The 25399-nt window shown below is 21.5% G+C and overlaps 2 protein-coding genes across 4 annotated transcripts in view; both read right to left on the minus strand.

Annotated features, from left to right (window-relative positions):
• Positions 1-19330, minus strand: part of LOC129607798 (transmembrane protein 198) — an 81209-nt gene extending 61879 nt beyond the window's left edge. For 2 of the 3 annotated variants that reach the window (XR_008696845.1, XM_055518975.1), the window contains exons 1-2: positions 19170-19329; positions 8707-9151 (exon numbers count right to left, since the gene is read on the minus strand). Coding sequence is in view for 2 of the 3 variants with exons in the window: in XM_055518975.1 (XP_055374950.1) it covers positions 8707-8775 (69 nt within the window). In the remaining variant the exon portion in view is untranslated. Of the gene's footprint in view, positions 1-8706; positions 9152-19169 lie in introns of all 3 variants that reach the window. The other variant, XM_055518976.1, reaches the window with a different exon arrangement.
• A 3319-nt stretch (positions 19331-22649) lies between these two features.
• LOC129607799 (RNA polymerase II subunit A C-terminal domain phosphatase SSU72) lies at positions 22650-24578 on the minus strand. Its single transcript, XM_055518978.1, has 4 exons — positions 24427-24578; positions 23980-24340; positions 23579-23707; positions 22650-23051 (listed from the first exon to the last, which is right to left on the minus strand). The coding sequence occupies exons 2-4, from the start codon at positions 24334-24336 to the stop codon at positions 22950-22952; spliced, it is 588 nt and encodes a 195-aa protein (XP_055374953.1). The 5' UTR covers positions 24337-24340; positions 24427-24578; the 3' UTR covers positions 22650-22949.
• Positions 24579-25399: the final 821 nt, after the last annotated feature.

A 25399-nucleotide genomic window follows, 5' to 3' on the forward strand; every position in this document is an offset into this window, starting at 1 on the left:
TTGAAGAAATTTTATGCAAACTTGTAGTACAAATATTTGAACATGTGCAAACAAATATTAACATATTTGGTATAGTACAAAATTGCAACATTATAATGCAGCAAGGAAGTTGTTTATATCACAATGTCTTGATGCAGTTTAATGCACAATATAATGTGACTAGACTTTGAGTATGAAAAATAAAAATTTTGTTTAAAAAATTATCTAATACACGGTTGTTGTTCTAAATTTCAGTAAACATAATTATAATTTGCAGTTATATTTTATTTTTAGTACATTAAGAAATCAAAATATATGTTCTAATTGAAATTCGTAAAAATCACCCCTAAAAGTATGCAATATTTTATTAATATCCATTATATTTAGTAATGTTTTTGAACCATAAGCCCCAATTCTAAGATAACTACATTCCATATTTTCAATAGTCTTGTAAATTTCACATTGTGTTCGGAAAAATTCGGTTTTAATCGGCTATATCCAAAATGCTCTCAATAGGTTTTTGTTATTGGAAAAAGTAACATTTAAAGTTTATTCTAAATTTACTTACATATATTTGCACAAAAAAAGATTCAATGCATTGCAGTTGCACATATTTTAATGTATTGATTGCCTTTCTACCATTTTTCCGTTCTAAATTTGTTTGTTTAGCATAAATGTCACGTTTAACTCAAAGGGAATTTGTTGTTTTTTTCATTTCGAATTTTTCAAACTAAAATTTCAAATTATTTTAAATTTATTTGAAATATAAAACAAAAAAAGTTGAAAGAATCCTAAGGCATGTCCCAGTTAATTTTGTAAAATATTGTGAATTTTTACTTGTTCCCTTTTTTACTTTTACATTTTTATACCCTGCATCTTTGTGAAGGGTATATTAACTTTGGTTTGGAGTTTGTAACCACTTAAGGGAGTCCTCTCGTCCGATCACACAATAACTCAAAAATGAATAAAGCAAACACCACCAAACATTCGCAAATTATTTCTCATCTGCAAAGAACGAACCCTATTGTAATTCGAATAATTCAGGCAACAGGTTCGGGTAGCTGTGATGCAACTTAAAGAAATTATTTTACATATATAAAGACAAGTTTTAATACTCATATTGTCAAGATGGAGGGTATAATTCAGTTGGTTTGGATCGACTGAAATGTTTTTACTTGTTATCACTGATGTTGTCTAAACATTTTTGTTGTTTTTTCTTTGTTAGTCCCAATTTCATGTTATTTTGAGTTTTCGTTTTAAATTTAATACAAAAAATATCGAAAATTTTAGACATTAAGTTTTTGTTTTAAATTCAATTTTGGCTGTATATTTTGTATACAAGAATTGAAACGATATTTTTTTTTTTCAAATTAAAAAAAAAAACAAAATGTTTATGTATAAAAAAGTGAACATAATTTAAATGCATGAACACTTTGAATGACTTTTTATTGTAATATCATACACGACATTACTGTACATGTGTTTATAACTATTCTTTTATGTAAAGTTTTGTATAAAATTATAGGTAAAGTTGTTGCCCTAGTTGAAATTTGTTGTAATTTATATTCAAAAACTGCTTTTATATTAATTTTTTTTTATTTTAGATTTTGAGACACAAAAAAACACAAAATAAAAATATGTGAGTATAGTGTCTGGGTATGAAAGTTTAGAGCAGTTTTGCAGAATTGAGCAAAGCAAAATCGGTGATGCTAAGAAGCGACGGGGAGAAGAACAAGGCTGAAACTATGGATCGAGAGCGCTTTAAAGCAATCATGTTCGGGTTTCCTATCAAAACTAAATTAAACTAGCTTAACATCCCGAGGGTAGTGTTGTCTACAATAATATAATAATAAAGGTATATACGTTAGGTAAGTGAATTGAGCAGATAGATTACTAGTTAATTAATTCATATAAATATTAAAAAAAATCTAAATTTGACCTCATGGTATAACTGACATTAAAATATTTTTTAATTTATTACTAAATTTTTGGCATCAGCTTGTACAAAATATTCTCCCCCCTTATACAAATTTATATTGAAAACGTGCCCCTATATACTCTATAAGCAATAGAACATTTGCACACACCCATATACACACAAAACTTACAAACATTACATAAATTATTTTTAGAAAATAATCTAATTTTAAAATAAAAACAAAAAAATTGTAAAATAGTAAGAAAGTTTTCTAATATTGAAAAAACAACACAAATAAAAAAAATAAAAAAATCCTTGTAAAAAAAAAGGCTTGAATTTTTCTTTATTTTTACAATTTTTATTTAATTTAAAAATATGTAGGTTACGAAAATAATTTATCATGTGTTCAGAATAAAAATTATTCATTTTGTATTATAAAAGTGTAGCTATACAATATTAGGGCAAAAACAAAAATTCTAATGAAAAATAAATAATGAAATTTTTAATTTTAAATTTAAAAAATTTTATTTTTCGAAATAAAAGTTGATAGAAAACTAACTGAAGGTTATACGATATAGAACTTCCATTTAAAATCTAGCAAATAATCGTTTTCTTAATAGAATTTTTAACTACTAAAAAAAAATATTAGATTTAGGTCAAGATTTTTAAGAAAAAAATTGAATAATAATAAGGGCCACTTATACGCAAAGTAACCAATGATGTTGTTTTTGTATAGCAAACAATTCCGAATTTCAATTTATCAATATGTCACATAACGAAAGCCCTTTATAGCGGTGCGGTTCACAGAAAATAAACGAAAATGAATTTGTTTGAAAATATAGAAGAAAAAATTGCATACTTACAGGATTTGTAATTGCCTATTTATAGGATATGATTGCATACTTATAGGCGATTTGAATATAAATTTTTTGCAGTAATTTAAATTAGGATTCGTTACAAAAACTAAATCCACCGGAAGCATATTTTTTTTTGTTTTTGATATTAAAAAATTTTCATATATGAAATTTTCTTTGAAATTAATAAATGAAAGAGCCTCCAAATCAGCGTTATATAACAAAAAATTTTAAACAAAGGACTATATTAAAATTAAAATACTCAAGCTTTTTTAAAGTTGAAATGAAAAAAAAAAATTTTCCTCGAATTTCATAAGGGATCCTTTGATAATTAATAGTGAGCAAAATGTATATATATATATATATATATATATATATATATATATATATATATATATATATTTATTTATAATTTTAATTTTATCATGTTTTTATTCAAAGATCTTTTGTTTTAAATTATCGGATTTTCCCCTGAGCAGAAAACATTATACAAAATTAATAAAAATGGACGGAATGAAACAAAAAATGTTTTATTTTTTCTTTCACTTTTTTCACTATATAGAAAAATATTGGCTTTGTTCAGTAAATTTTCATTATTTTCATTTAAACTTTTTTTTTCAATTTCTTGCTATTGAGTTTAGTGAAGAGAAAAATAATATTTTCCCTCTTATTTCTTATATAACATACAAAATTCTACTCAATATTTTATCTCTAATTTTTTTCGACTTATTATGTAACAAAATTCTTATTTTATTTTCTATAATGTAATTATGAATAATATTTTCATGAATATTAAATGTGAGGTAAACAAACACACAAACAATGTTGACAAAAATCCAATTATTTTTTTAAAATTATTGATTTTGCCGAATAAGTAAGTACTTAAAAATTATTTAGATAATGAGCATCAATTTATCCTTGTATATTCATAGTTGTAATATGAAAGGAAGTCGTAAAATTTAAAAAAAATGTTACTTGTATGCAAAAGACGGGATCAATAATGGTGAATGATTTTCTTTAATTTTAATTTTATATAGTAATGTTTTAGAAAATTTTTGAAGTTTTTCAAATTTTAGTCTCTTTTGTAATTCAATACCAATACAAAACGAGAAAAAATACCATGTGATACCCTGGCCAACTCTTTGATACCCGTACGAATTTGCTATACTGTCTTAATGATTACTGTCTAAAATATGGCCAAACTACTATTGAAGTTGTATGGCAGCTACCAGAAAGAGGCAAGCAATTTCAGCGAATTTTATCAAACCCATTGGCCCATCTAAAATATTCGCTTATGTGAAATTTCAATATCTCAGATTTTATAGTTTTGGAGATATACCCAAATAAATTTGGAAGTTTTATGGCAACTACCATAAGGAGCTAAGCAATTTCAACAATTCTCATCAAGCAGATTGACCCTACTAATATATTTACTTGTGTGAAATAATAATATCAAAACTTTTAAAGTTTCTAAGATATACCCAAATAAAGTTGTATGACAGCTACCCGTACCAGTACCACGATCATATCCAATTTAAATAGGGTTCTGACATTTACTATAATAAATCATTTGTGAAAATTTGGTGAACTTAGGTCAATTAGTTTTTGAGTTATCGTTGGAACGGACGGACGAACGGACGAACAGGCAAAGTTCGGAAAATCGACTCAGAATTCGATCCTAATCAAAAACATACAGACCATTGAGTCTATATCTAAGACCATTATTTCTTAGCGTTAGAAACGGTAAGGAAAATTTAGTATACCCTTTGAACATACGTTCGTACGAGTATATAAAGACAGTCAATATTAGCGCAAGAGTAATTTTTTTTTTCATATTGGTTAAAAATTTCGACTGGATGATTTAGAAAAAAAATGTAATAAATTTTGGAAGAACCTAATTAGTTCATATACCGCACAACTAGAAGTACCTATATGAAAGCTATAGCTTTTGAAGGAAAGCATTTGAAGGAAACTTTCTCCATTTTGTTTTTTATATATAAGTAACATAGACCAGAATATTTTTCATATACATATAACAAATTTTTTGATGTTTGAGTATTTGCAAGCAATTTTTGGGAAAACTATTTCAATTTTGTTCTTTATTTTTATAATAAGTAAAGGGAAAGCAAATATCCTTTTTAAGTATTCATTTTAAAGTGTTCCAATTTTAATTTCATTTATAAAAATTTTCTCTAACAGGATATTTTCTCTACTTTATAGCTATGTGCTCGTAAAAGAAAAATCAAAAAAAAAACAAGTGAAATATTTTTCATTCTACTTTTCTCATTCTTTTGGGTTTTTTTTAAATGACTGCGTCATTATCCGTACATTATTTGTGCCAAAACTATAAAATCAACGCGAAAATCTCATAGCAACTCATTTTGTTTTTTAAGGACGAATTTTTTTTAATTTTTTTTTCTCTTCTTAATAAAGAATTGTTGTTATTATTATAGTCTAAAAAAAAAACTGAATGAATTTTCGTGGTTTTTTTTTCCTACTCTCTATCTATAGTAAGTTTAAAGCAATAAAATTGAATAAGGATGAGCAAATTTCATCAGTTTCGCTATACATTTTCTATACTTATATCAAATAGTTATAGGACTATGTTAGAAATGAAAAAATTTAAATTATTATGGAGAACAAGTAACCCAAATATTTTTTCTCATAAGTATAACCATTAAAATACTTTGCAAATAAAATGAAAATTTCAATCAAAAAATATTTGCATTAAGTACGGCGTAATTGAATTGAATTGAAATTCAATAATAGAATTTGGATTTTTTATACACATTTTTGTATATATATATGCGCATATATGAAGTGACCTCGTCAAATATTAACCTAATTCTTTATTATCAGTTTCAATCAATTTAAATTATTGAGAAGGTATGTGATTTTGTACTGCGATATACATGCAATTTACTTATTATTTAATTTGAATTATTGGTTATTTTTGATGGTTTATAAATTGAGATTATTGAGAATTGGGAGAGTTTATTTAAGATCAGAAATTTATTTTGATTAAAAACTATTGAAACAATAATATTAAAAGTAAGCAATTCAATAGAAACATGGTCAAAAGCAAAGAGCCAATTAAACATTCTAGTCTCGTTCTACATCTGCCGTCAAAAGTTAGGCTATTTTACACAACTATTGCGCCGTCGATTAATACAACTCAACAATACAGACTATATTGCAATTTTGATTTGATAAGCCCATTGTAAAATAAAGCCCAGAATCGAATGAGAACATTACAAAATTTAAGGGATATAATTAAAGAATAACATTGTTCAAGTATAGCATTTAAAATCACACATACAGTAATTCCAATTGAACCATGAATCTAATGTAACACCCAATTATTCAAAAGAATTCACGCACACCCCACACCAAAACAACTATGTACTTGCATAATCAGTAAAAACATTAAAAAATCTTGGAATATATTTAAATTTCAAATATTTCAAATGTATAGTGTGTCGGCAGGGCAAAATCTAGCATCAAAACTAGAAAATATATAACAGACCTGCCTGACCTTTCATCTCTTACAAAAATTCCAATAAATTTGACATTTTTAAATTTAATGCTTGTGTTCTGTTGTTGTATTTAAGTGTCCTCTAAATTTTATTTGCTTTATTTGACCGATTTTACATAGTGTCAAGGATGATTGGGATTTTGTATTTTATACTTATGCACATACGTCGAAACTATTTTATTATAAAAATGTATGTGCAAGCAAAATTTTCAAATTCGATTTAAAACCAAAAAAAAAGCAATTCTTTTCTCAGAAATACGTACGCAGGGTTTGTGTAATTGTGTATGTAAGAACACACTTGTACTCGTAAAAGTTGAATATATTATGCTGTTACCAGGGTCACAAAATTCAAAGAACAAAAAAAAGGAAACTTAAAATTTCAAATATGAAAATTTAATTTTTTTTTTATTGTTTTTAAAATTTACAAATTAAATTTGCAACAAAAAAAAAAAGAAATTATCAAGGATTTTTTATATTTTTTTTTAATTTTTTTTCTTTTCATATTTATTCTTAGAAAAATCTCTGCATTAAACATTCAACTACAATGTATTTTAGTTTTTGTTTGACGGAAAATTCCAAGGATATATACACGCTACACTTATATATATACATATATTGTATGTATATGTATTTATGTATATAGTTATGTAGATATTGTATATATATGAGTCCGAAATATTGGGATTTCACAAGATTTTATAGTAGATGGCATTAAATTTATATTTAAATTTTTATTTTCCTTTTAGATATCTAATTCTTCTTATAAAAACTGCGGAACGCAAATAGGAAGAAAGGGCAACAAAGTGAGTTTCAAAACAAAATGGTATCGACCTAGTACCCATAGATTCACATGGCATACCAATTATTTATGCATTCTGAGTATACGAAATCAATTTTTTGTAAGTCAAAAATTAAATGTCAACAAACAGAAGGATTCATATTATACTTTTTCTAATTTTGTTTTCTTTTTGTTTTAGGACGGCGGCAATATTACAAAATTTATTAATGGAAAATTTGAACGCCGAAAGTTATACTTTTAAAAAAAACGTATAATTTTCATATTTTTCAAGGAGTAAATTATTCTTAGATCTGAATGACTCTATTGCTGAGATATTAAAATACACTATATATTTGGTGTATAAGTTTTTGGTTCAGGAATCAGCGCTGACAAGATAAAGTTACAAATATATGGCCACATATATCTTATAGAAGTCTATTTTTAAGTGTTATACAAGCAGCTTCATTTTTGCAATATAATAGTAATATTCAATGTAATGAAGTAAACAATCTACATATAGAGTATTGAAACTCATTATAGGTATTTATATAAATTATGTTTGTAATATATAAAATATAAAATGTTACACAAATTGATGCTTTTAATATATTTTAGGTTTTTAGCTATAAACAATATTGGCATTCGAGCATACATTGAAAATTCAAAGTGATCTCAACTCTTCCAAGTCATTGGTATAATCATCTAAAATGGAAATCTCTTTCATTCACGCAATCATGTTTAATATATATACCAATCCACATACTTGTATATATACATATGTATATTTTATACGAGTATATGTTAATTGAATTTGATATAAGTAACAAAGTTTTAAATTACTTTATATGTACTATATAATGTGTAGATTAAGATGACAATTTGTATTGCTATTACTACTTATAATATATACTTATATATATATATATATATATATATATATATATATATATATATATATATGTAATTCTATTATAAATACCAGCATAAGACTATCATATGTATGGTTTTCAAATTCCGAAATTTTCCAATTATTTCCATTAAAAGTTTTAACAAATTCATATAAGTAAATATACAGTAAAACAATTATTATCCAATTACTTATTCTAATTATTCTATAATTATTAAGAATTTAACTAGAGACACTAATTATATTATAAAATTTTAAAAATAGTTCTAACCAATGAAATCAAATTAATTTATATAATTATTATGTAAGAATTTTATAATATGCTTTTATGATTTCATAATGAAAATTCAATATTGTGTTGAATGTATCGCATAGCTATCATACATTTTAGTATGAGAAAATGAAATTAGATCTTTCTTTGAGCATATTGTTTAAATGGCAGAATTAAATTTCCGATATATAATAATGTCTATTACGAATCTATTATTACAATTAAAATTAATAATTAAAATTTGTTTTGACAGTAAGCTATGGAAGTTGACTTTAATCAAATATATTTAGTCTTCCATTAATTTAGAAATTTTTCTTATTCCAGTTCCACTATGTACTATAATATTGATGAATATAAATTTTAGATTCAAGGTTTAGATTAATAATTTAGAGTTAAACTTAAAACACATACAAAATTTTATTAATTAGAATTTCATTTAATTAAAAATTTAATTTAATTCTTACCTTTATTAAAAATGGCCAATCCAATTCTTTTGGATGATCAGCTGTTCCATAATCCTCTTTGTAATGCATTTTTGATTTTTGCTTTTTTTTTATTTTTATTTTTATTTAAATTAACTTATTTTTTTTTTTTTGGTATTTTATTTAAAAAAAAAAAAAAATTGAATTTTAATATTATAAAAAAATTGTTGATTTATTTATTTTTTTAATTATAAATTAAAAATCAAAAAAATTAAATTTTTATTCTCAATTACATTATGATTTTTTCTTTTATTTTAATTTTAATTTTCACCCGTTTTTATTCATGTTTTCTTTGTTCACATTAAAATTTATTTATTATTTCAAATGAAATTTAAATTTGAGACTTGTTTAATATTGTTTGCTTTTTTTTAAATTCACAATATTATTCATGGCATTTTACACTAGATTTAATTCACAATAATAAGTGCTAATTTTAGTACTTATATGTAATTAAAATTCAATAATTATTTTATTCTATAATAATTTTATTATTGCTCACATTTTATTTTTTTATGTAGAATTTTTCAAAAGAAATTAATTATTGTATAAAATTTCTATATAACAAAAGAAATATAAAAAATTTATTTTTTTTAAAATAATTTGAAGTTGAAATTTCAATGATATTATGAGTATAAGATTTGGTTTTTTATTTTTTAAAATTAAATTAACAATAAATGTAGGTCAAATATTTTTCAATTAATCCTCTAATATACTAAAACTATTCCATTTTGTTTTTATTCAATATAATTAATTAGGTTATTTTATTAAAATATTTGTATGGCAAATTTTAAAATATAAACTCTTTCTTAATATTAAAAATTATAATTATTATAGCTTTAAAATATTTTTTGAAATATTAAAATACATATTTGAAATATTATGAATTTATATATTAAGTATATGAATATTTATTGCACTTCTTATGTGTAAATTCTAAAATATTCAGACATATTTACTCAATTTAAACCAGTTCTAAATATGTATATATATATAAAATATTAAAAGAATCAAAGTATAACCTTTTAAACTGTCTATAAGAAACACTACATATATAAGTATGTATATTAGTCTTATGCTTGTAATCTTATAAATTTTAGCCGGAAAACCATGTATAAGGTCAAAAATATAATAAAATTTTGTTTTATTTAATTCTAAAAAATTACTTAAATAATTGTTTTTGAACAATTTCTATATATATAAATTATATACATAAACATATATATATATATTTATATATATATATATATACCATAAAAACATAGAATTCATTAAAATTATGCCCTATAAATTGCAATTTATATATATGAAAATATGCGAATAAATAAAGGGTATAATATAATTTTTTAAAAGCCTATATACACAAATTCCATATGCATTTTATACATTTATTACTATACAAACATAGTATATACGGGCTTATATAACAATATACGTTCATAATATACTAATATGTTATAATGCATTCAGACCTAAGTATGTACATACATAATACATATAAAATATATATCAAAAAAAAAATTATTTATATTTATTCATATATGTTTATTTATCAAATATGATAATAATTATGCTTAGAATAATATTATTATATATATTTGTTATACTGTTATATTATGTGCATTCCTATTTGCATATCTTTTAAAATTATAATATATATGTACATATATGTATGCGTATAAATAATTATATATGTATAAATGTACGTATATAATATTGTTAAAATATTCAAGCATTCATTATGGGATGTTTTCGTTTTTTTTTTTATTATTTTATTTTCATTATTATTATAATATTTACCGTCTGCTTTGATTACTGTTATACTTAAGTACCATTTATATATGTATATATATATCATTGTTGTATATATTATATGTATATACATATATATATATATATATATATAACGCACTATTTATCATAAAATATTTTATATTTTATAACAACAGAATAACAGAATAGAGGAAAAAAATTAATTTTCTTTGTCTGGATTCAAATTTAATATATGTAAACGAATATACATGTTTTGTACAAGTATACGTATATATGTATGTACATTTGTGTATTCTATAAATTATGTATATATACAATAAATTATGTTAAATAATATCAATTGTAAAAGTTCAATAAAATTTTAGATAAAAAAGAAAAAATTGATAAAATTGTCATTAAGTATAAAATAAAAATTTGTAAAAATAGAAAAAATTGTCTAAACTTTTAAAAAATTTAAATTTACTTGTATAACAATTATAAAAACTATTTTAATTACTATTGTATTAATAATTTTGATTTTGGAAATAGCATAATTATATGAAATTTTGAAAATATCAATAAAATTATTGAAATAACAATAAAATTTTACTTAAAATATGAGTTTTTGGGTAATCTTACAATTGTTGTCAATAAAATATTATTGTTCACTTTCCACTTTATTGTTGTTTTAAAAATTTAATTGTTATATTTTAATAATTTTATTGTTATTTTTAAAAATTTTATGTAATTATACTGTAATTCACTTAGTATCACAAGAATATTTCACTTAATTTATTTTTACTTTGATTATAAAGATTTTTAACACTCATAAGTATTGTTATTAAAAAATATAATGTATATATAAAATAATTTAAATGAATTTCAACAAATTAAAAACTAATTGATATTAAAATATTTTTTAAATACATTTTAATATTTAAATTAAAGCATTTAATATTTATTTACTTTAAATTAAAGGAAAATTATTTAAAATATTAAAATGAACAAAAAAAAGAGAAAAAACAAATTGTAATAGGAAATTTTCTCTTTCATTTTTATTATATTTTTTTTTTTTTTTTATTTTATACCCTTATATATAAAACAAGTTTATTTTGAAAAATTTTTCTTTATATGAGCACAAACACATATGTGCACATTTATTCTCAATTACCGTTTTGCAAAAAAGAATCTAAAAGGATATTTACAAATTTACAAACATGAAAGCAAACTTATTCGAATTTCAAAAAAAAAAAAAAATAGGAAAGTAAAAAATTAAAATTAAAATTTTAAAAATTTAAAAGAGCAAAAATAATTTTTTTTCTTTGTTTGTTTTTTTATTCCATTTTCTCATCAATTTTTTTTAACTTTACACTCTGCATTTCTCTATCTCTTTATTTTCTCTCTATCCCATTCTCTTTTTATCTCATTTCTTTCTCTCTACAAAATATTTATTTTATTTTTTTTATCTTTTATTATTCCCTTGTTTCCAATAAAGATTTTTCACTTTTCAATCATAAAATATAATTTTTTCTTTTATTTGTTTGTTTGCTTGTTTTTTTCATTTTTTATTATTTTTAAATTTAAAAGGAAAAATAATTTCTTTTTTTGATTGCATTTCGCCTATTTAACCAAATATAATGAACTAAATTATTCTTTTTTTTTTCATATACATATATGTATATAAAAAGGATAAAATATTATTGTTATTGCTATCATTTTATTATTATTGTCATAGGCATATTGTCCTGGTTCTTTCTGTTCAAAATATATAATTATATATATAATATATGTGGGATATATATACGAGTATATAATATTTATCCAATGAATATTGTTATAAATATACACATATGTATTTAGTACATAGTAAATTGAATTTATATTTAATATTATTGTATATATATATAATTTAAATATATATATATATATATATATATATATATATATATATATATATATATATATATATGTATATATGCAAATGTGTAAAGTATTTAAATTATATTTTATTGTTCACTTAGGTAATACAAATATATTATATGTATATAGGGAATATTTTCTATCTAAAGAAATTGTTAATTGCACATATAGTAATTTCAATCGTATTTATATACAAAATAATTTTCTATATTTGATATATATATGTGATATATGCATATATAATCGAATTAAAATTTAAATATAATTATTTATGTACAATTAAATATAAATAATGTGTATTATGTAAGCATAGGAATGTTAATATATGTATATATATATGAAAACTGCAAAAACAATAAAATTCTTTGTTTAAATATGTGTGCAGTAAACCATATAAACATATATAATTCATATATATTACTATATGTATATATTACTATATGTACATATTGCATATATGTTATATGTTGTCCTTTATATTTAAATATTGTCATTATATAAGCAATATTTTATATATTATTTTAAAATTAAATTCTCTATACTAAGCATATTCAACAACAATAGCATATATATATTCACATATAAGTAATATCTATGATACTTTTGTATATAAACAAAAAATTTCGGTAAAAAAAAGTATATATGTACATATATTATATGTACTTATTCATATACATACAATTTTTTTAATTCTCATTATAAACAATGTGTATAATATTGAAAAAATTGTTAAATATTCCTTTATTTAAAAAAAAAATACCGTTATACATATACGTATATAACAATTTTATATGTATATATAAGCATATATATATGTACATATAAGCATGTGTATAATATTATAGTGTTTTGGTCGTCATTCGTTACCGAAAAACAAAAAAAAATTTTTTTGATCATTTTATGTTTTACAATCTTCCTCCTTTGTTTTCGTTTACATAAAATTTTATTTAAATACATACATAAATATATATACACAAATTTATGTACATATTTTTTGTTCACACATTTAAAATACATATGTACATAGAGATGTAAAATATAAACTTAAATTACATATTATTTTGCGTACATAAAAGTATAACAGTAAAAATTTTGTAACAAAGGCAAAATTATAGTATGTTTGGCACTAAATTATATATACATATATAAAATGTTTACATACATATTGTGTTCATACATATAATATGTATACTTGCATTAGTATTAAATTTTCCAAAAAATAAAATTTGTTTTTGTTTTTTTGTTAAAATATTTATATATATGTATATACTTTTATATAATATAACAGTATATATTTTTTAACTATTAAAGGTAAGGTGCAATATTGAGAATGAGGATCAAAGAAAAAAGAAACGCAAAATGACGCTCGACAGAAGAGTTTTTTTCATTGTTTTTTTTTGCTTTTTGCTGTACATACTTTTTGTTATATACATACATATATATGCATTTAAATATTATAATTTTTGATATTATATTTTAATTTAAACAACAAATTTAATACGAATTTGTTGTATATACGGTAAATTACGTTTTAACTTATAAAATTATACGCGTTCCTTTGGAGAAAAATCTATTTGATATTGATCAAACATATTTATATATATACATAAATACATGTATTATGTATACTATTTGATATGAATATTATAGCAATCAGTGAAGATATGATCTATAAGTTATAGAATTTTTCGAGTAAATTAAGTGTAAAGTTGTTTTTTGGCAAGGTTTTTCGAGAATTCTAAAATTCGATTTTTGAATTGTAAGTGTCAATCCCTTATATATAGGTAATTTAATCAATTTAAAATTATTTGAATTGAAATAATTTACCGATTTGCTATTACACTGGTACAATATTTCCACGGCAAATTAGAATTTCACATGAATTTTTTTTATTTACAATTATTGCAGTAAATAAATTCACATTAATATGAAAATTTCACGTTAAAATCTTTCTAATATTACAAAATTTACACATACACATTTATTTGTAAATATCTATAATATACAGTCGGACACAAATATGTACACCATATGACATAAACGAGCTTTACACATTTAAATATGCATGTAAATTATTTAAGCGGAAATTAATGTAAACAAAAACTTAAATTTATTGTTTCTTTTAAGCGAATTTTGATTTTAAGCGTTTTATTTATATATGTGTTAGACTGTATATATATGCAATATGTATGATGTATTAAAGAACGCAATATAACAAAGGAAAAATTTTTATATAAAAAATTAATATTTAAAATGCGTAATAAATAAATGATTAATAAATTGTGTACATTATTGTATTGTATATAACATTTCAAATAGGTATAACAATATATAAGTTTATATGTATCTACAATCTTTTATATACAAACATACATTTGCATATTTTTATGTTAAATAAACATTTTTTTCAAAATTTTGTACAATTGAATTTAATATTTACAGAAAATATTTTACTTTACGAATATTAAAAGCGCAAATTTTAAATTGCAAAATATCTATTGTGAATTAGGTATATTTAATTCTTGTTTTATTTTAAAGTCACAATATTTTCTCTCTATAAATATTATATTTTATACTGAACAATATTCTTAAATATGTACATAAAATATAGCTATTAAAATATAAATGTTTACACATATAAGTATACACACATCTATATATAACACCTATGTATATATATGTAGATTTTAATATTTATATATACCAATATAATGTATACATACTGCATTTTTTTTCTTTTCTTTTCTTTCTATTTAGTAATATGAAAAACTTTTCTCAAAACTTTTTATATTCGTTTGTGTGTGTGTGTATTTGAATGTGTATACTTTATACCTAGTATTCTACTGGTTTACTCAATCCGATTCTTTAACCCTAATATTCTAAATACATACATTTTCGATTTTCTTTTTTTTTTTGTTCTCTACAATATAATTTAAGATTTTGGTTTTGGTTTATTTTATCATTTTATTTTTCTTATCGTTTTTTTTTTTTTTTGAAAATCCTACATTTTACTGATTTCGTTTTTCATCATTATATATTCTCTCTTTGTTTATATTTCATTTTTAGAGAAAAAACAAACTATATGGTTATGAAATATTGTACTATGGTGTATACCTACTTGTGGTGAGTTGTTACTCTTTTGAATATTATACGACGAACAAAAAATAAAAACAATAAAGGAATAAAAGGATAACAATGATAAAAAGAGGAAGGAAGAAAACCGCTCTCTCATTGTTTATAAAAAGAAAATGTAACAAAACAAAAAAAAGAAAAACAAGAAATGAAAACAATTTTATGCACAAAGAAAATTTATTTTTGTATTTTTTTTAATTTTTGCTCGTTCTTTTTTTCTCATTTTCTCAGTGGAAATAGCAGAAATTAAGAGAAAGATGAAAAAAAAAATTTTTGTTATTTTAAACATTGTAATTGCTTTTTAGAAAAATATCGTAAATATAGATATGTTATGCATTTACAGGACATTAATGCTTGTATGTACATAATTTTTGTTATATATAGTCTTATTATGTTATACATATTAAAATTTATATATAATATAAGCAAGTATACCTAAAATTCAATTTGTTATTATACGAGTACATAAAATATATATATATTTTGTTTGTGTATATATATACGTGTATATATATATGTATAGATATTTTTGATTAAATTCAGCCATGACCAAAATAAAAAGAAGAAAATTCTCTTATGTATATATTTTTGTAATTATAGTTATATATAATGATATATATAGTATATAAGTTATATTATGTTATATAAATGTTTCATATATATTATACAATAATCATATGTTCATTTGAACAGTAATGATACAAACCCTAATAAAAAACCGTTATATTTCAATTTTAAACTTAAATTGAAACTAAATTTTCTCTCTTTTGATTTTAATCAAAATCATTATAATTATTATTATCATCATTATTATTATCATCATAATATCAATATATCATTTATTATACCGCATAATATGTGTCGGGAATAATTAAGTATAAGTAAATTGTTAATTCCGCAATTTAAGGTACATACATTTTAGGATACATTCCCATAATCACAAACATACATATATACATATGTGTATATATGTACTACAGAAATATGTACATATAAGACAAAAAGTATAGAGACTAACTAAACGAAAAACATTTTGAATAACATTAAATTTTTTAAAGAGAAGAGAGGGAGAAAAAAAAACAGGAACAAGAAAAAAAAAATTCTTCCTGTATATTTATAAAAAAATATAAATTTCTCAGGTTTCTTTTTTTCTTCTTTTTACATAATATTCTAAATTTTTTATATATCTACATTTTATATTGTTTAATTATGTATATATAAATATAAGTATATGTATATATTTTTTTATAAATAAGTGAACATTAAATTTAGTTAAGCGTTATATTCGTTTATTATATAAGTATACACGTAGAAAATGAAACAAAAAGTGTTCATTAAAAATAAAAACAAAGAACACAAAAATATATATAAAAAAAATACCCTATAATAGCCGTTTAACTCTTTTGAAACTTAATAATAATAAAATAAAATGGCTAATACAATTTAATATTAAATTACAGACTTTATACACAAAGTATATTTTACCGCCTATATACACACATATGTGTAAGAATGAGTAAATGATATTGTATATAAATATGTATGTAAGTATATATAAATAAATAAATAAATAACAAATTTTAATGGATTTTTTTATTGGTTCCTTCTTTGTTAAAATTTACACACAAAACAAAAAATTATAAAATTTTTTATTTTTAAATTTTTAAAATATTTTTGAATGAAATTTTTTGTTTAAAATGAATTTGACATAGGGAAAAAAAAGTATCCAAAAGGATATTTGAAAAAGAATCAATTAAAAAATTGGTTTTATTTTTTCATTTATAATTTATTCAATGCTTGTGGTCTCAATATTGAAAATATTCTTCAATTTTCCCTACTCATAATTTAATAATTTTTAAGAATAAAATCATTAAATGCGAAAATTAAGAAATACGCAATTTTCGGGCGAAAAAAAAATTTTTTTTTTCTTTTATGATTTTGTTTCTTATTATTTGGCAACAGGATGTATAAGTAGTAGATTTTTATATATATAAATATATCCTTACATCTTATATTGTAAATTTAGCAATACATAGAAAATAAATACAAAATATAAATACAGTAATAGAATAATTAATTTTTATACTGAAATATAAATTTATTTAATAATAATGAAATAAAATTTATGTTTTTAATAATTTCATAAATAAAGCAAGAAAATTGAAATTGGTAATGCAGAATAGAATATTTCCATATGCTACAAACACTCACTAAATATAACAATAACTCCTGTATATTTATCGAATTATTCATTAAACAATTAATTTGCAATTAAGTCTTATATTAAATTAATTTTGCGTTTAATGGTGATTTCACACTGTATTTATAATAATAATATGAGAAATTTCCAATTTAAAATATATATATATATACTAGTATAGTATTTAAATCAAATATTCTACATAACCTAAAATCAATTGAAATATCGTAAATTAATTTATAGTTTTGTTACCTCAGCCAAAATTCCTATTTGTTTATAATGAAAAAAATTAGATGCAATTTAAATCTTATTAATGCGAGCCCTTGATACTGAACTTTTTTTGATATTATTTTCTCTAAATTGGGACTTCATTTCTTTGATTTTTGTATAATTCAAATTAAAAAATGAATACCAAAAGTAATTTAAAAATTGTAATTGTAAAAATGAACGAATTTTGACTGGTCGCAGTTTTGAAAAAATCTAGCGGTATTGTGGGTATAACAAATGTGTATAACACTTATAAAAAAACAATATAAAAACATTACAAATAATTAATAAAATATAAAAACAATGAATTTCTTTTGGATTCAAGATTAAAAAAGATTAAAAAAGATTAAAGATTAAAAAATATAAGCGAATAGGGTCGAGTCGGCCTATCCTCTTTATAATTATTTTTCCTTTTATAAAGTTCTTGTTCACTTTTGATAATAACAAATCCTTTTTATATAATTATGCAGTGTTTTGGCTTTCTTAATTAATTTACATTGAATGCTTAGCATAAATTTATCAATTATTTATTATAAAACAATAACAGAATTTATATATATTTATATATTATATATATATAATATATTTATATCAAAATATATGTGTATATATATGCACTTAAAAATATTGTATATTAAAATATGACCTTTAATTAATCTTGAAGAATTTCTTTTATCCTTCACATAATTTTACGACCACTATTGTATATGAAATGTATAAGAACATTATATATACATAAAAAAATATGAAAAGAATATATATACATACTTTTTATATACATACGCACATACGCCAAAATATGTACATATATTTCTTATATAATTTGTTTTTACTTGTTATTTTTTTTCCCTTTATCAAACAGTTTGCAAATAAATTGATTGCTACTTATTTATGTACAATATGTACGTATGTATGTATATAGAGAAATTATTTGAAGTTGAAATTTTACAACCCCCATCTTTCTAATAAGAAGTTCGGTTTGTTCTTTTCTTTTTTTTTTTTCGTTAATAAATTTTATACTTTCCGAAAATTTAATAATGTAAATTATGAGGGTTAAAAATATTTTATTAATAATTTTTTTACACAATAGATTTCTTTTTTCCTTATATTTTTATTGTAATATTTAAAATTTGGACATTATTTAAAATAAAATTGTAAGTATATTTTTAATTTTTACATTTTTTTCAACATTTTTTCTTTTCTATATTTTTTACACATAGTACTTATGTACCAGCATTATTATACATTTTATGCATATATAAACACAATTTTATTAATATTTTATTATTTTCTTGTTTTCCGTACCGTTAACAAACGTTAGACTTCGTCAAAGGTAAAACTGATACTGATTTTCTATAGTAGAGAAAAAGAGATCAAGAAATAATAAAGCAAAAGAACAGAAAAAAAAAGAAAAAAAAAAACAAAAAAAATTATAAAAATAAAAAGAAAAATATTCATTTACCACTGTACTGTAACGTACTGTACTGTACTATACAATACCGTTACCTTACCCATCATACTGAATTACTTACGTTACGGTTACCTTCGTCAAAACTCACAGTCGTTTGACCGTCGTCAATATCGTAAAAAAAAAATAGAAAAAAAAGGCATTCTTCTCATTTTACTCTCAAAATCTGATTAACAAATTTTTATAGAGAATTTTTAATACAAAACAATATAACACAAATATATAATAGTAAATTATTGTTTTGGATATACATATATACACATCAAATATATTATGTTTCATAAAGGCAAAATAAAACAAAAAAATATACAAATAGTAGGTGTATTAGTTGAGAAGAATATTTTGTTATGCTTATAAGAGTTTTACAAGGATGTATCGTAAATTTATATGCATAGTAAGATAGACGGTGAAATATAATTAAAAATACTTATATATATACATACTTTTGTAGTAAGAAATGGTATCTCTTTTGTGAAAATTGTATACTATAACATTAAGGTGGGTCTGTATGGATTTGAGCCTGTAGAAGTTCGAAAAATTTAACAGAAAAACTAGGAACCAAATAACTTTATAATCTGTGAAATTAATGGTTTAATTGACTGACTTCGGACACTAATCGTGCATTTAAATAATGCTATGTAATTTACTCTTTACTCAACGTCAACACCCAGTTTCTATTTTTTTTTACCCTTAACTGTTATTCTTCTCCGTTCTCATTTTTATATAAGAATAAAAAATAATAATAATTCTCATTTTATATTTTAATTTATTCTCCATTTTTCTCATTCTCTCTTCATATACTATACTTCTCCAGTACTGATAGCACAGTACAGTACACATATTTAATTTTTTTCTTTTTGTAGAGCAGAGCAAATTTAAAGTTTTTCTTTATTTATTCCTATGCTGTGTAATTTTTTTTTATTTTGAAAATTTTAGGTTTATTTTTATTAATTTCTTTTTTCTTTTAATTTTATTTTTGCTTCTTCCATATATTTTCACTTTATATTGTATGTGTTTATGTGTATATGTATGTAAATACGAAAGCGCGACCTTCACGAGAGAAAATTTTAGTTAAGATTTTATGAAAACTCCGAGATACGGATGGATATTGGATGATGCGCAAAAAGAAAAAAAGAAAATCAAAAAAGAAAAATATTCTGTATGTACCGCAAATATAAAATAACTATGTATGTATTTATGTATACATATAAATAAAAATATATATTTTTTTGTGTATGTACACAAAATATGCATATTTTACTGTACTCTTACTGTATATACATGCATGGATATAGGAGCAAAATTTTGTTTCTTCTTGTAAAAGGAAAAACAAATTTTAAAGAAAAGAGAAAAGAAATCCGAAACTACCCTATACGGCTATACTACATAACCCCTAATTCGAGTCGCAAATTATCTATTTTACGGTATGGTATGTAGAAGTATGAGAAATTAATAAAAACATATGGAATGCGATTCAATTTAATTTTTACAAAAAAAAATTATGTTATATGTATGTACCAATATACCAAATACCGTTATCTATTCTTATGTTACATAAATACTTATGTCAAATTAAATAGGTACACAATATATATATACATTATATCCAAATATATTTCTATGCAAACATTGTAATATGCCTACCTATGTACGCAGATGTAATATGAAAAGTGTTCGCCGTAATGCTTCTCATATATTTATTTGTTTTTTTTTTTTTACCTAACCTTATATAAGTACATATTAATTTATTTTTTTGCTAAAATTACGGTTATTGTGACAAAAGTTCATTTCACATAAATTATTATACATACATAAACACATATACAATAATGTTTTGCATAAATGGAAAATAAGTAGAAACTATAATAAGAACCGTACTTAAGAGAAACTATGGTTACTAACGAAAAAAAAAAATAATTAAGAATAGAAAACTAAAACCCATAGACACGTAGAATTCCTTTATTTTATTTTAACATTTTAATTATTTTATGTAACATGCATATATAGATAAAAGTAACTTTTAATATAATATGAATAAATGTACAAAATGTAAAAAAAATAATAATAAACAAATAATTTATGTTAATGAATTTTTTATGTTGTTTTTCTTTTTTTCTATTTATTAATATCAAAATTTTTATGGTAAGGTAAAAATATGTAGTTGGTAGTACATATATTAATTTAATATTTTGTCATTTAAAGAATATTGACATTATTCAGGAATTTGAAATATTTGATTAAATTATTGATAACTCTTCTCATATTATTTTGCTAATTTAGTCCTAACTCTGATTTTAGTATAAAGAATGTTCGATAAATCCAAACTGCATATTAGACCAAAATGAGCTGCCCAAAAATGGCATTTTCGAGAATAACAGTTCTGCTCCAAGTTCTAAAGGAAATTTTAAGTTTTTTATAACTACTGAAAAAATATTATAATTTAGAAGAGGAGTAAAATAGAAAAAAATGTTGAATATTGAAGAATTATTCGAGCATGTTACAAATCTGCAAAGGCAAAAAATTGGGTATTTAAGTATTTGGGAGAAGAATTTTAACATTTAATTTAGAATTTTCATTGCAAGAATAATCAAAAATCTGCTTGTATTATTATTATGGGGAAGATATTTTTGTTATTTAATATTACAGAACATTATCAAATCTCATATTTCGTGTTATGCAACCGCATATAAATATATTGTGTAGATGATGCAGGTGTACTGAAATAAAAATTGAAATAATAACAAATATTTTGAATATTTAATATTTTCATTTACGTAATATATATTTTGTTCTTTTTTCTTTTTTTATATAAATTATGCTTTTTTTTTTTTAAATATTTTAGATTTGGTTTTTAAGAAATCTGTAAGTAAATTAATAATAATTGGTAATTGAAACTATAAATATATTATGCTTAATTTAACACAAAAATCCTTATATTATTATATTGCTAAATTTTTTATTTTACTTTATAGGTGTTTTTTTTTTTTAATAAAAATTTGTTTCTTTTCTATTTTTCTGAGGTTATTAGCAGTTAATTGTACGAAAATTTATTAAAGCAACCAAAAATATATATAAAATTTAAATTTATTATTATTAATTAAATAAATATACGTATGTATATCCTTAAAAAATTTACATTTTGTTAGAAATTAGATATAATTTTAATTTTTTAAGTAATGGTTGCTTAATAAATACAAAGCAAAAATAATGATGAAAAAAAAATTCTAATTAAAATTTTTTAATGATATTTATATGTAATTTTTTAAAATATATTGTGAAGTCGAGGAAAAATCTGTAAAAAATAAATAAATTTTATTTTATCATGAAATTGACAATTATACAATATTTTAATACAAATTATTATCAATTTTTAATTTATAATCCTAATTATACTTAATGGTATAATTATATTAATAAATTTTAGGTAAAATGATTTTAGTTTTAATAACAGGCTTTTCACAAAAAAAATAATTTTCTAAATAAAATATATCAGTAAAATAAAACGCTATGAAGAACGGCTCTTTGCCGATTTGCTTCAAAATCATGTAATAGTTCATCAATATCATTATCTAAGTCTTCTGACTGTGACATCTGTAAGAAAAATTAGGAATTTTTATTATTCTAATATAAAAGTTCAAATATTTTACCAAATATTTTTTTTGGGTATAGAATTGACCATTTTCAATAGTTGCAATGTTATTTGAATAATCTCAAGTTAAATAAGATTATATTGTACATTAGTAATTAAAAATTTAAATTCACGATTACATATTTTTACTAATAGTTGCATATACATATATGCAATCCAAATTTGTTCATATATTACTTGTATATTGCTGTTTAGATTGATTCTTAGAATTTCTATTAATTACAATTAATTTAAATAAAGCCGAAACTTAATTCATTTATTTAAGTTCATTTAAATCATTTGTTTAATAACATTGCAAAAATCAGGATAGTAATTTTGTCAAGTTTCAAATCAGAAATATATAATTTGAAAGTATTCCCATTTTGAAAAAAATATTTAAATTAAAGGAAAAACAAAAATTTTTTTCAACATTGATTACAGTCTGTATTTTATTTTTTCTATATACTATCATAATTTCTTTTATTATTACCATTGTTATCAAATCACATATTAAAAAAGCTCCAAGAGTGGCATCTTCGTGATTATCTTGAACATCTACGTTAATCAAATGAACTGGCTGATTTAAAGTTGGTTCTTGGGATTCCATGAAATCAATTACCTTAAAATAGTACTTCAATTAATAAAAATTTTACTATGGATTATGTATTTATGTATATTTTAGATGAAAAAATATTTTCATTCTGAGAAATTTGAAAATTTCAACTGGTTTTGTTTCAATTAGGTTATAATTTATTATAATGCATACATACGTATATGTATAATATTATTACAAGATTATGAAAATTATATTTTAAAGAAAGCAAAAGGATATAGTGGAAAAAAAATTTTTTTTGATTTAAGATACAAAGGCAAAAACTGTATGTTTCGTACTTGATCATAAACTCTTTCCTCTACTGTTACTATAATATCGAAGCGTTCCTTGCAATCTTGAAATCTTTCAGGACACTTCTTAATTCTTCGATTTCTATCTAACATGTGAAGTAATCCATTTTGTGTATAATAAAGTTTATCTTTAGCAACTAGATCATTATAAATATCATCATAGGTTCGTCCAAATTCATAAACATTTGGCTTATCGATTGCTGTACCAGGCAGTTTAACTTTTTCTCCAGTTCCAAATGATTTTACTTTAAAACCTTTTTTTGCCAAGAATCCATGCGCTTCCATTGACCGATTCATATTAGATGAACAAATTACAGCAATTGATAAATTTGAATTACTTAACATTATTCTAAAAGTAGAATAAAAATAAATATTAGTTGTGAATGAAGAGGTTATTTAACAAAATTATTTTTGTAAATCACTCGAAAACCTTACAGCTTAAAATTTATAATATACTTTTTTATGCGAAATTAATTTACGAATACTTTTTTTACTTTTAAAATTTTATTAATATTTTTTAATAAGAAATCGGTTTTTATCAAATGTCCTTCTTTTTTATTGAACTTTATAATGTGAAAGCAACTTGTTTGCCGTCTTTTGAGTTTTGATCAAATCATATCTGTCAAAAATATGTCAATATTGAAAATTCACAATTGACTTTGAAGCTATTCGCAATACAATTATAATGACACAACATAAAAACATTATTAATATTAATGCTGGAAACATTGTTTGCAAGGGAGAGATGGGAATACTAAAACGAATACTAATAGAGTTTTTAATTTTAAAATGCTCATTGTTATTAAATGTTAGGTGCTTATCAGACTAAGTTCACGTTTTAATCTTAGTTACTGTTTATACATACATATGTATATAAGTATATACGATGAAATGTACGATTTAATCTGAGTCTGAAGAAAGTCGCATATGTTAACCGTGGGAAGACACGGAATAGAAACTATTATGTATTCTCATCAGATTAACTGTCAAATTTTAAAAATAAAATAGCGTCGATTAATTTTTGCGATAGGTTTAGTGCAACTGATTTCTTTTTTGGTAAATAGTCATCGGACTTTGTCGTGTATAGATCTTAGATTTTGTCTTATATTTAAACAGTACCCAAGGTTTAATTTCATATGTAAAATGTTTCAAAGCTAAGAAATATAAAATTTTGTGAAAGAATTTGTGAATATGATTTACAGTTGAGCATTTGCAGTAGAGAATAATTAATATTGAAATAAATTGATAAATATCAGCCAAAAATGTATCGATATTCCAATATATCGAAATAATAATGACCGAATAAATAACGTGAAAAATTTATCGATTAATGTATCGATATTTTTATATTGTTCCGACCTTAAAGAATTTCATGCTCTAATCACTGTTATTTTGCTGTCATAATAAA

This window comes from Condylostylus longicornis, unplaced genomic scaffold (genome assembly GCF_029603195.1).
Source record: "Condylostylus longicornis isolate FDR11 unplaced genomic scaffold, ASM2960319v2 ptg000028l, whole genome shotgun sequence".
Lineage (NCBI taxonomy): Eukaryota > Metazoa > Arthropoda > Insecta > Diptera > Dolichopodidae > Condylostylus > Condylostylus longicornis.

Coding starts and splice junctions, on each gene's coding strand:
- LOC129607799 (XM_055518978.1), bottom strand. CDS start 24,336: ATGTTAAGTAATTCAAATTTATCAATTGCTGTAATTTGTTCATCTAAT. Junction 23,708..23,979: donor AGGAAAGAGTTTATGATCAA/GTACGAAACATA, acceptor TACTATTTTAAG/GTAATTGATTTCATGGAATC. Junction 23,052..23,578: donor TATGTGATTTGATAACAATG/GTAATAATAAAA, acceptor TTTTTCTTACAG/ATGTCACAGTCAGAAGACTT.